Raw genomic sequence first — 12,565 nt, 5'->3', positions numbered from 1 at the left:
ATCCTTTATCCCTTTATGTTTTATGATATACTTACATGCGAGACATTAGTACAATTCACTATCAATGGTATGTGATCAAAATGTTTAAGACGTGAGTCTTGAATCACTGGGTGTTCAGTAAAATGCAGACCCTGATCAGCTGAATCAGAGCCTCTGCCTAGAGGGAATCTTTTTATGCTACCAGAATCTGAGGTTCGCTGTTCTAGAACAAGTCCGGTTAAAATAAAAAATTATAATCTGTGCTTTAGGAAAGTATTTTAGAGGGCTTTTAAACCAACCTCAGGATTAAAAGTTTTTAAGTTTTCCTTCTTTGCTTCTATCCATCCACTTTTTCATACCCAACTCTCAATACAAATGCTCCTTTATTTTTCCCACTTCCCCTTCCTCCCAAATAACTGTTGCTTCAGAATGCCACTGATTATAATGGGTAGTGTCGGGAGAGACTGTAGATAATAATTTCCTGAGAAAAGTAATTTTAGGAAAAAACCTACACCCTCTTGATGACTTCAATGGTTACAGATGACAGGATGTTGTTCATTGTCAAATTTTCTAAGTCACTAACTGCGGATACAGTGAGTATTCTTAAAATAGGTAATTTACTTAGCAACTGAGTATTTTTATCTAAGGAACTAGCCAGAAAGGCAAAACCACTACCACCACCAATACCAACACCACCAAACACACTAAAAACAAATAAAAATCATACAAAAAACACAACAGAAGGGGGGGGGGTGTATTTAAGATGCATTGAGCACCTATATTTTCTCTACTTCGCTAATCTCTTTCAATATCTAGCAGAATTCTTTAATGTGAATATTATTATGCAGTCATCATAGGAGAAAAACTGAGGCTCAGATTGGGAGGTAGTTTTTCAAAGGTCATAGAGCTTTCAAGTAAGATTCAAACCCTTCGTTATGCCAGGCTGCTCCTACCACAAAGCGTGCGTGTGCGTGCGTGGATCTAGCTGCTGAACAAGAAACAGCTCACAGCCAGCTGGCCTGGAGGTCAAATCCCCCTAGTATTAACTACAACAATCAAGGCTTAACTACAGGAGGACTGCACACAAAGACCACTAGGGGGTGTACCAAGAAAGCATAAAAAATGCGGAGACAAAGAAACAGGACAAGACTGTCAATGGAGGATATTCAGTTCAGAACCACACTTTTAAGGTCTCTCAAGAACTGTCTAGAAGCCGCTGATAAACTTAATGAGATCCTCAACAAATCTAATGAGACCCTCGATGTTATGATAAAGAACCAACTAGAAATTAAACATACATGGTCTGAAATAACGAATATTATACACTCCCAACAGCAGACCAGAGGAGCGCAAGAATCAAGGCAAAGATTTGAAATGCGAAGAAGCTAAAAACACCCAACCGGAAAAGCAAAATGAAAAAAGAATCTGAAAATACGAAGATAGTGTAAGGAGCCTCTGGGACAGCTTCAAGCGTACCAACATCAGAATTATAGGGGTGCCAGAAGATGAGAGAGAGCAAGATATTGAAAACCTCTTTGAAGAAATAATGACAGAAAACTTCCCCTACCTGGTGAAAGAAATAGACTTACAAGTCCAGGAAGCGCAGAGAACCCCAAACAAAAGGAATCCAAAGAGGACCACACCAAGACACATCATAATTAAAATGCCAAGAGCAAAAGACAAAGAGAGACTCTTAAGAGCAGCAAGAGAAAGAAACTCAGTTACCTACAAGGGAACACCCATACGACTGTCAGCTGATTTCTCAACAGAAACTTTGCAGGCCAGAAGGGAATGGCAAGAAATATTCAAAGTGATGAATACCAAGAACCTACAACCAAGATTACTTTATCCAGCAAAGCTATCATTCAGAACTGAAGGTCAGATAAAGAGCTTCACAGATAAGGAAAAGCTAAAGGAGTTCATCACCACCAAACCAGTATTATATGAAATGCTGAAAGGTATCCTTTAAGAAGAGGAAGAAGAAGAAAAAGGTAAAGATACAAATTATGAACAACAAACATGCATCTATCAACAAGTGAATCTAAGAATCAAGTGAATAAATAATCTGGTGATCATAATAGAATCAGGGACATAGAAAGGGAATGGACTGACTATTCTTGGGGGGGAAAGGGGTGTGGGAGATGCGGGAAGAGACTGGACAAAACTTGTGCACCTATGGATGAGGACAGTGGGTGGGGAGTGAGGGCGGAGGGTGGGGCGGGAACTGGTAGAAGGGGAGTTATGGGGGGAAAAAAGAGGAACAAATGTAATAATCTGAACAATAAAGATTAAAAAAAAAAAAAAAACCAGAACATGATACAAATTACTTTTCTGTCTATGGGTACCATAAATGAGTTACGAGGTTACACAATGTAAATAAAAGGTGTTGCACTATGTAGGGCCAGAAAAGGTTGCATAATTTATAGGTTTAAAAAACCCATAAAATTAGAAAACCACTTCATATGACTTTTGTGGGTAGTTGAGAAACTGTTACAATACATCATTAGAAAAATCCTTAATAACAGATGATATTTTTTAAAGTAAGAGGTATAATAAATGGACTAATACTTACACATTTTTCACTTGCATTGCTTGTGTAAAGCTATCCTTTATCAACAGTAATTTTATAAGATTGTTGTAAGTTTCACTGTCAAACACAACATCTTGCTTTTGTGCTTTCAGGAAAATATTATATGCATCTACGAAGAAGTAAAACAATAAAAATGAGAGGACATCATTCTGAAGTGCCAAAGGGGAGGGGGAGAAAAACGAAAACATAGCCCTAGACCCACATATTTGTTTCTTTTAAATTTTACCAACTATACAGAGACATAGACACTGCTCATGCAAGCAGATGCTCTCTCCCTTCTAATCTTTAAAATACAAAGTGAGTTGGGAAAACTACTACCTAATCCAAATGGATGATACCTGAAAGGGCCTCCTTTTAAAGTTATTTTTCATATTCGCTTTCAAAAGTCAATGAATTATTTTCATGCCATAAAATTAGAAACAGCTCTTCTGAATTTGTCAAAAGATACCAGTTTGAAGTAAACTGCAAAATGTGTCTTAAAGTCCAAATAAAGCAGAGGTATAATTTAGATTGAGGGGAGCAAGAGATTCATTTTAAAGCAATCTTTAATCTATAAGTGGGTGGTTACAATGGTTAACACTTCCACACAATAGCATTAAAGTGAATATAGCCTATAATTCTAAAATTAGGAGATCAAATTATTTGGCTGCGACAGGACTTATACAAAAACATACAATTTTCAAATATACAGATATCTAACAAGTAAACTAAGCAACATTTGTTTGACTGATTAACAGTTTTATTTCACTTGTTCACAATAACTGTCAGTGAATGAAAAGATGTTACCAAAAGAGAAGTATCTACACTTTTCAGTCACTTACTTTTCTGAAATAAAATTGCCTGGCTATAAACATCCAACTGAAACTACAATCCACTCTCTGGTGTGTATAAACAAATCACAATAAAGATTGGCATAACTGAACTGTTAGGTACAACCTTCTATGGATATACTAGAACATACAGCTAGGAATGAACTTGATATTAATGCTCACAAGAGCATTCTGAGCTATTTCAGTGTTTCCTAAACAAGCAGAAACCAGGCTTGTATTTATAATTAGGGGATTTTGCATTAGCCCCTCTATTATACTGAAATGACATATCAAAAACTTAGTTATCCTTTCAAGTTAAATTCACAGAAAACAAGAGAGCAAAGGTATGACATTAATATTTGTATCTTAACTAAAAAAGAATGGACTATCACTCAATACACAATGCATATATTTTCCTTTTAAGGGAACTAAGAAGTTAAGATGTAATACAAATAGTGTCGACTCTCCAACAAGCATATATAACAGTTCACTAGTTTGCTGAATGAAAATAAATAATATGTATGATTTGAATATTTAAGATCAATAAAATAATCTAGAAAATCTTACTAGTTGTTTTCTAGAAATTGTAGTCTTCACACAAATTACTATGGCTGTTTATTATTATTTTTCAGTAGTTTTTTTAAAAAAAGCATCATTGTAATACACCAAACTCATTGACCAGTTTGTTTCTGGCACGAGAGTCACACTATCCTTTTAAGTATACCGAACTATCAGAAATTTGATGAAGTGCTAATGCAAGCATTCACTTCTCAAGGTATTAATATTTTGCTAAGCATTCAAATCCAAGATATACAAAAAAGTGACTAAAAGCTCTGAAAAAATTAACAGGATGAAACCAAATAGGTAAGTGTAAACTGTATATTAAAACTAGAATAGGGATGTAGCTCTACATTTATAATAAACACTGCATTTATTTAGTTAATTGTTTAAATTTTTTTACTTAAATAAAACAGAAACTTTTAAAAGACAATACATAAAGGAGTTTTGGAATCTTTAACCAAAAACTATCCACTAACCTTACATTTATCTCAGTTAAGTCAAAACTCCACTAGACTATTTAAGAAGTAATGATAATAATTAATTTTACATTTAGGTTGAAGAGCTGCATGGTGAAAGACTCAAGGATGAATAGACTGAATATGCAGCTATGAAAACTGACTCAGAAAGAATAAAGCTTCTCTGTATGACTGACAGACCATAGGAGCTTAGCTTATTCGAATTTCATACATTTTATGTTAGTGTCACAAAATTTCTAGTTAAGTCAAGAAATTAAGAGGTTCTATAAATTTCTAAATTAATTTCTTTCTACTGATCAGTACTGAAAACTGTCAATATTAAAATTGAAAAAAAAATCTGCTACATATTGGTTAAATTATCATAAACCTTACTTGAAAATCCACACAAAAACTGAAGGACTTAAAGATAATGAATGGTACCATTTTATGGAGACAAATTAACAAAACTGAAGGAAACATAGTAATATTTGATTTTGGGAGCGTACAACAAAGTCTAAGTGAAAATTGCTGGCATGAGGTTGGCAAGCTTACATCAGAGGGCTCAAGATGGTCATAAAACTTTTAAAGTAGTCATGGTAAAAGTAGGCATGCCTTCAGGGAAGTAAATAAAGAAACAGGGCTCATGTCTTGTCTCCAGCCATAACATACAGTAGGCCCTCCTTATTCAAAGTTTCTTGGTCAACTGCTGCCCAAATATATTAAATGGAGAATTGCACACTGCTCTGTGTAGTGTGATGAAATAGTGCACCGTCCTGCTCAGGATGTGAATCATCCCTTTGTCCAGTGTATCCACACTGTATATGCTAGTGTGGATACACCCATTAGTCACTTAGTTGCCACCTCCGTTATCAGATCGACTGTCTTATTTTGCAGTGCTTGTTTGTGTTCAAGTATCTCTTATTTTATTTAATAATGTGACATTCATTTAACTTTTATTATAATATATTGTTATAACTGTTCTTTTTATTATTATTGTTGTTAATCTCTTACTTGCCTAATTTATAAATTAAACTTTATCATAGGTATGTGTGATAGGAAAAAACATAGTATATAAAGGGTTCAGTACTACTGCGGTTTCAGGCATCCACTGGAGTTCTTGGGACATATTCCCCACACATGAAGGGAGACTACTGTATTGCCTAATTACTTCAACACACAATAAGATTAGGGTAGTTAATACCGTAACGATTTTTTGCTTTTAAATAACAGCAAAAAAGCCCTGGCTAATTTGGCTCAGTGGATAGAGTGTCAGCCTGCGGAACGAAGGGCACATGCCCGGGTTGTGGGCTCGATCCCCAGTGGGGGGCGTGCAGGAGGCCGCCAATGATTGTCATCATTGATGTTTCTATCTCTCCCCCTTCCTCTCTGAAATCAATAAAAATATATTTAAAATAATAAAAATAAATAAGAGCAAAAAATATATTAAAATTTATATACAAAATTTTTTTCATGATAATGCTATTTTCAAAGTGTAATTTTGAAAAATGTATACCTATTTTAGTTTTTTTAGTACGAAAAACTTCAAATGTACAGAAAAATCTAAAGAATAGTGTAATGAACCCCAGATATCCATCACCTACCTACAGTAATAATTAACATTTTGCCAGATTTGCTCTTGTTTTTTATAGCTTAAGTATTTTAAAATAAATTACAAAAATCTGGATTTTTTTCATCTGTCAATACTTTATTATATATTCCCAATTTTAGGACCTAGTCCTATAAATCATAATTATCACTATAATACCTAATAAAAATGAGAGCAATTCCTTAATATTACCTACCACTCAGTCAGTATTTAAATTTTCCCAATTGCCCCAAAATGTCTTTATTAATTTAAAAAATAAGAATTAATATATATAATTACAGTTCCATCTCTATCCTATAAACACTCTAATTTGTTGGGCTTAGAGATCCATGTTGCTATTAGAAAGAACGCCCTAGCGTACATGCTTACCTTTGCTTTTCTTCCTTTGGCAGGCACTCAACAGATCTTTCTGCAAATTAACTTCTTCAAGTGATGGTGCTGGAGTATTCAGGGAATCTTTTTCATCCTCATACCACAACTTAAAAACAAAATTATTCAGTTACACAAAAAGTGGCAAATACGGTGATCTTTTCAGTATAAAACTGGACTAATCTATGACCTAAAGTTATATTGACAGGAAAATCCGTTATGCTTACAGTTAAAAACAAATTACCTCAGGTACATCGAATGGAACTTCCTGATTATTGCTTTTAAGGATTTCTGCTAATAATCTTAATGTCTTCGCACGAGGAATAATATTTTCTTCTTGCATTTTATTCCAGGCAGCATCAGCTCTTTGCCAGTCACTGTTTATTTCTATAAAATTTGATGAAATAGAAATGAACGAACATATTAAGTAGAATTCATGAAAATATTTAGGACTTTTTCTTATTTGATGTTGAAGGACGCATTATTTCAAATACTGCCTCCAGGGAAAGGAACAGGGTGATTGTGGACCAAAGTAAAAAAATCTTTTTTCTGTATACCTTTTGAATTTTAAACCATAGACAATCCTTACCTATTAAAAACTAAACAACAACAACAAAAAAAAACCCTGAACTTTATTAAACACCTTAAAAATCATGTTGATAAAAAGTTTGTCTTTTTAAAGTAACTGAGAAACTGTCCACTGCTTAAATCAAAATCAGAGACAGATACTTCAGTCTTTGGAAAGAGAATGAGTACATGTATAAGATACAGTACACAGCTGAGCATCTCAAATAATTCAAAGTCTGCAACTATATGATTTTCCTCAAAAGTAACTAATCAACAAACTTTTTTCACTTAGTTGAGTAGGGAGAATTTTGTCTCTTAGACTGACTTGAAAAATTTCTCTGACAGTGTGTGATCATTTTTTTATAAAACTTTACTTCGTTTTATTTTTTCATCAATCTTTTATCCCCTCTATGCCCTCTACCCCCTCCACCCATTCCTCTCCACCCCTGAAATCACCATACTGTTGTCCGTGTTCATGACTTCTTTTTCTATTTTGCTCAATCCCTCCACACCTCCTCCTGAGCTATTTGCCTGCTCTCTGAGTCTGTTTCTATTTGCTTGGTAGTTCAGTTTGTTCATTAAATTCCACACGAGTGAAATCAGATTGTACTTGTCTTTCTCTGACTGGCTTATTTCACTTAACATAATGTTCTCCGGGTCCATCCACGCTGTTGCAAAGGGTGAAATTTTCTTCTTTTTTACAGCAGAGTAGTATTCCATTGTGTAAATGTACCACAGGTTTTTTTTTCATCCACTCATTTTCTGATGGACACTGGGCTGTTTCTAGATCATGGCTATTGTAAATAACACTGCAATGAACATAGGAGAGCAAATATTCTTTCAAATTAGTGTTTCGGGCTCCTTTGGATAAATCTCCAGAAGAGGAATCATTGGATCATGAAGCAGTTCCATTTTTTATTTCTTAAGGTAACTCCATACTGCTTTCCCGAGTGGCTGCACCAGTCTGTATTCCCATCAACAGTGTGAGGGCTCCCCTTTCTCCACATCCTTGCCAACACTGGTTGTTTGATTTATTGAAGATAGCCATTCTGACAGGTGTGAGGTGCTATCTCATTGTGGTTTTAACTTGCATTTCTCTGATGACTAGTGACACTGAGCATTCTTTCACATGTCTATTGAGCATCTGTATGTCCTCTTTGGAGTAGTGTCTACTCAGGTGTTTTGCCCATTTTTTAATTGGATTGTTTGGGTTTTGGTGTTGAGTTTTATAAGCGCTTTATAGATTTTAGATATTTACCTCTTAGCAGCTACATCACTGGTGAGTATGTTCTCACACTCAATGATGTCTTTTCATTTTGGTGATGGTCTCCTTTGCTGTGTAAAAACCCTTTAGTCTGATGTACTCCCATTTGCTTATTTTTTCTTTTGTTTCCCTTGCCCAAGGAGATATAGCAGAAAACATTGCTATAAGAAATGTCTGAGATTTTACTGTTTTCTTCTAGGATTTTTATGGCTTCAAGTCTAACATTTAAGCTTTTAATCCATTTTGAGTTTATTCTTGTGTGCAGTGTAAAAAGGTGGTCTAGTTTAATTTTTTTTGCAAGTGTCTGTCTAATTTTCCCAACACCACTTATTAAACAGACTATCTTTAGTCCATTGTAGGTTTTTGCCTCCTTTGTCAAATACTGACTATACAGGCATGGATTTATTTCTGGGCTCTCTATTCTGTTCCACTGCTTAGCAATGAGTTTGTACATCAATATGCATTATTCTGGAAAAAGATCTATACTCATGAACACTGTTGACAGTTACCTAGTTATAGAAGTGACTGATAACATCTGGAGCCATGATTTTCAACCAGTGTGCTGCAAGGATTTAAAAAATAGACAATACCTGCCTATTTAGTCAGGGGCACTGACCTTTTTTCCCTTAGATTGTCAAATAAAAAAAATAACAGCCAACACAATAGCTGTCTGGTGTGAATGAATCAAAATTACACTTTTTATTTTTCATCAGATCGGCAAGAAATATAGTATAAAATTCTACACTATTGAATTCTGCGCCACAGAATTTTAGTAATTAATTTATGTGTGCCATGAGATGAAAAAGGTTGAAAAATCACTGATCTAGAAGACTTAATTAAAAAGAAAAAAATAGTCTATACTCAAAAGTCCTATTAAATTCTGCAACTCTGATGAAGATTTTTCTCACCTCTCATTACTGCAGTAAGAATATAAAAAATTAGTGATTAAATATAACCTTTTGTGATAAAGTTCAATCTGCCCTCTTCTTGAGCCTCTGTTGAAGATTCCACATTTGACAATCCCTGGTGCTTCCTCAAAGTGGGAGAACCCTTTCCCGTCTGTCTACTGCCTTCAACAGAATAAATAAATGTTTCCAAAATGAAAATATGAGGACCAGTCAGATTACTTACTATATAGTTTTAGCAGATTGTAATACAGCTGGTCTCTGTCGCATTCAAATAGCTTCTGTGTCAGCTCCACTAATTTTTCTAGAGTTTCAACCTTAAAAATACAAACAGAGATGGATCTAGATTATATATAATATATATTTTATAGTTGACAAATCTCAGTTGAATAATCCTTGAAATTAGCTTTACCCAAAACAGGTAAATTAACTTTATTTCAAAATTAAAGGCCTGAGCACAGTGATGTGAATTTGCTTAAGCCACTAACCTGTATACCTTAAAATGATTAAAATGGGAAATTTTATGTTACATGTATTTTATCACAATTTAAAACAATTTTTTTTTTTTAAGTGAAGGGTTCAAAGGTTCCTTGGAGTCAAGAACACAACATGATCAATTATGTAGTTGAGGGAACCTTCACAAGGTGCATTTGGAGAATTTTCAAAGATATCTGGGGTGGAAGACTCAGTGAGTATACACTATATTTTTTCAATACTCTTCCATACAAACAGTATACTCCTCTTCCCCTGTGGCTTTTACTTGGCAAGATGTGGACAGATATCTGAACTGCAGGGGAGGTAGGAGAAGTGAAGCAGAAATTGCACTGGGCTCCCAGCAAGCGACTCCTCTAGTCATTAAGGATTAAAGCAGATTTTAATTGCCAAGGAAATAAGGTTAGCCTGCTCAAAATAAATAAAATAAGGCAAGTTAAAATCTTCAGGGCCCAAATCAGAATTTTTAGGAACTACGGCACCTCGGAAACAAGAATTAAGCCATAGCTTTTTTGGAAAACAACCAAGATAACACTACTTCCATTAATAACACTGTCTCTCCTAAAATCCCCAAATGCTCATGACATGCAAGACACTTGCTTCCTACTCATAGTTTTAGGTACTTGAGACCAGGAATTAAACACAAACCTGATTACTGGAAATACATCTATCACAAAACCACTGAAGTCTGGCAGATCGTGCTCTAATGCCTGGAGTCTGTAAAATAAAAGGATCACATAGCACATAAGGTAAGGCTGTAGCTAAATGTTAATTTTTCAAAGACAAATAGTTTTCCTTTAATGGATTTGCTGCCTCTTTCTCAAACATATACATTAAAGAAACCTACCACTTAAACCCATAATTATCAAAGACCTTTAGGTTAGAATAGAGCATAACACACAATCAATACTTAACCTGTGTCTGTAAGATTTGGGTTATTTCAAAATGCTGTTTTACAGATCAATTTTCATTCCATAAAGCTTTAGTTATTAAAATGGTTAAGCTTTCTTTAGTTCAAAAAGAAATCTTGAAATAATGAACTTAAACTCCAAAGTATGTGTTCTCTCTCTCTCTCTCTCTCTCTCTCTCTCTCTCTCTCTCTCTCACTCTCTCTCTCTCTCATCCCAATAGATTCAGGAAGCAAAAATTACTAATGTTTCATAAACTTATTAACAATTATCACAATAATAAACCAATAGCTTTCAAAAATGCTTTGTAAAACTTTAGTGATAAAAGTCTTCTGACTACCGCAAATGCTTGCCTAGATCTAAAATTAAATGTCTAAAGAGCTAAGTACTTAAGTCAAGCTAAGTATTTACAATTAGTTCAGAGTCTTAGTTTATTTCAATAATTGAGGCATGTTATATCCTTATATCCTCAATTAGAAATTATTGACATTTAGTCAATAACTCTGGCTTCAAAGCAATTACTTTACAATTCTGGATACTGGAATAAAAACCAAACCATTATACATATAATTCAAGGATTTGTCAGTATAACTATAGTAGTTTCATCTTGTGTAAGAGGGCTTCACTATTAAATACTACACTTCAATCACAGCAATATAATAAAACTACACACTCACTAGAGCCCTGGCTGCTCTAGTCTACAGGAGATACCTTTACTGATACCTCCATTCAGCTAGGTTGACCAAACCAGGTACCCCCCTCAATCTGATCTCTTATTTATAAATCCTCCTATTTTTATTTCTTAAAATAATATTGTATAATGTTAAATTAACAACTGAAGCAGAAACTAACAACTCAGAGCTTTGATAGAATGATGGAAAAATTGGTACAGAAGTTGTATAAGTGTTCTCATGCTACCTGTGCAAGTGTCCACATTTTGGAATACAAGAAATAAATGTTGAATCAATTAATTTTTAACTATATTCTCAAGTATCATTAATATTTACATTTTCACATAATTTCCACCCATGGATTTTCTCACATTATCTGTTTTGCTTCACATGCATTATGCTGAAAATGAAACCAACATCAACTGCATACAAAAAGCCCTTGAAAAAATACTAGACAATCCTCTTTCGAACATGGCAAAATGCAAGGACTACATTCACTTACAACTTTCAATATTATTGCTGATCCAAATGCCAACAATCTAAATAGCACAACTTTTATAGAAAACTCTTCCTTTTTGTGGCTGATTAATCTGTCACTGGCAGGACAGCTGACTTATACAGCACGTATTTCTATGTTTCATTTTGAAATTGAGAACTGCTTTCACATATAAGTCTCAATCATCAAAAGAACATCTAGGTCAGATTAACTAAATCTCTTAGGCTTCTGTAAATGAGTCTACATTTCTGGCTTATCTCTTAACATCTTACTGAATTTTAAACACTGCAAGTTGAAAGCAAAAATAGAAAATGTAATAAAAACATGGAGAAGAATAAAATTCTAACTGGGACATTGAATATAACATCAAAAACCAGTTAATGCTGAATTAAAACAATGGACTCAACTCTAGTTTTTTGTTTTGCTACATACAATCTATTTAATGAACAATGAGGATAAGTTACTTATTGTAATAAAAAACTGGGTTGCTGTGTTTCAAAACACTTTGTGAAGTTCTGGTTTAGTACTAGGTTCACTTGTATAAGAACAAAAAGTAATCTAAAATAATCTTCATTACTTTAATTTCATTATATTACTGATATACTAGTAAATCTGTTGTTATAATAGGCTTTTATGTATACTAGTAAAAATAAATTACTACCTTTAAAGTGAAAAGGAATGAAGATTCTTTTTCTTAAAACTGTATTTCAAAAAAACACAATCTTAATAAGTTGGACTGAAATAGAAAATGTTATTTGTTTGTGTTTTGTTTTTAAATATATTTTTATTGATTTCAGAGAGAAAGGAAGAGGGAGAGAACGAAACATCAATGATGAGAGAGAATCACTGATCACTGCCTTCTGCATGCCCCCTTATTGGGGATCCAGCCTGCA

At 34.0% G+C, this 12,565-nt stretch overlaps 1 protein-coding gene across 4 annotated transcripts in view; it reads right to left on the bottom strand.

Moving 5' to 3' along the window:
* Positions 1-12,565, bottom strand: part of LRPPRC (leucine rich pentatricopeptide repeat containing) — a 92,458-nt gene that overhangs the window by 17,026 nt on the left and 62,867 nt on the right. For all 4 annotated transcript variants that reach the window (XR_004971850.1, XR_004971851.1, XM_036334711.1 and 1 more), the window contains 5 exons: positions 10,246-10,314; positions 9,332-9,422; positions 6,614-6,756; positions 6,370-6,478; positions 2,552-2,678 (listed from right to left, as the gene is read on the bottom strand). Coding sequence is in view for 2 of the 4 variants with exons in the window: in XM_036334711.1 (XP_036190604.1) it covers positions 2,552-2,678; positions 6,370-6,478; positions 6,614-6,756; positions 9,332-9,422; positions 10,246-10,314 (539 nt within the window). In the remaining 2 variants the exon portion in view is untranslated. The remainder of the gene's footprint in view (positions 1-2,551; positions 2,679-6,369; positions 6,479-6,613; positions 6,757-9,331; positions 9,423-10,245; positions 10,315-12,565) is intronic.

Source organism: Myotis myotis, unplaced genomic scaffold (assembly GCF_014108235.1).
Source record: "Myotis myotis isolate mMyoMyo1 unplaced genomic scaffold, mMyoMyo1.p scaffold_m19_p_14, whole genome shotgun sequence".
Lineage (NCBI taxonomy): Eukaryota > Metazoa > Chordata > Mammalia > Chiroptera > Vespertilionidae > Myotis > Myotis myotis.
Note: the sequence above shows the minus strand (reverse complement) of the source record. Positions and strands in the feature narration are given on the sequence as shown.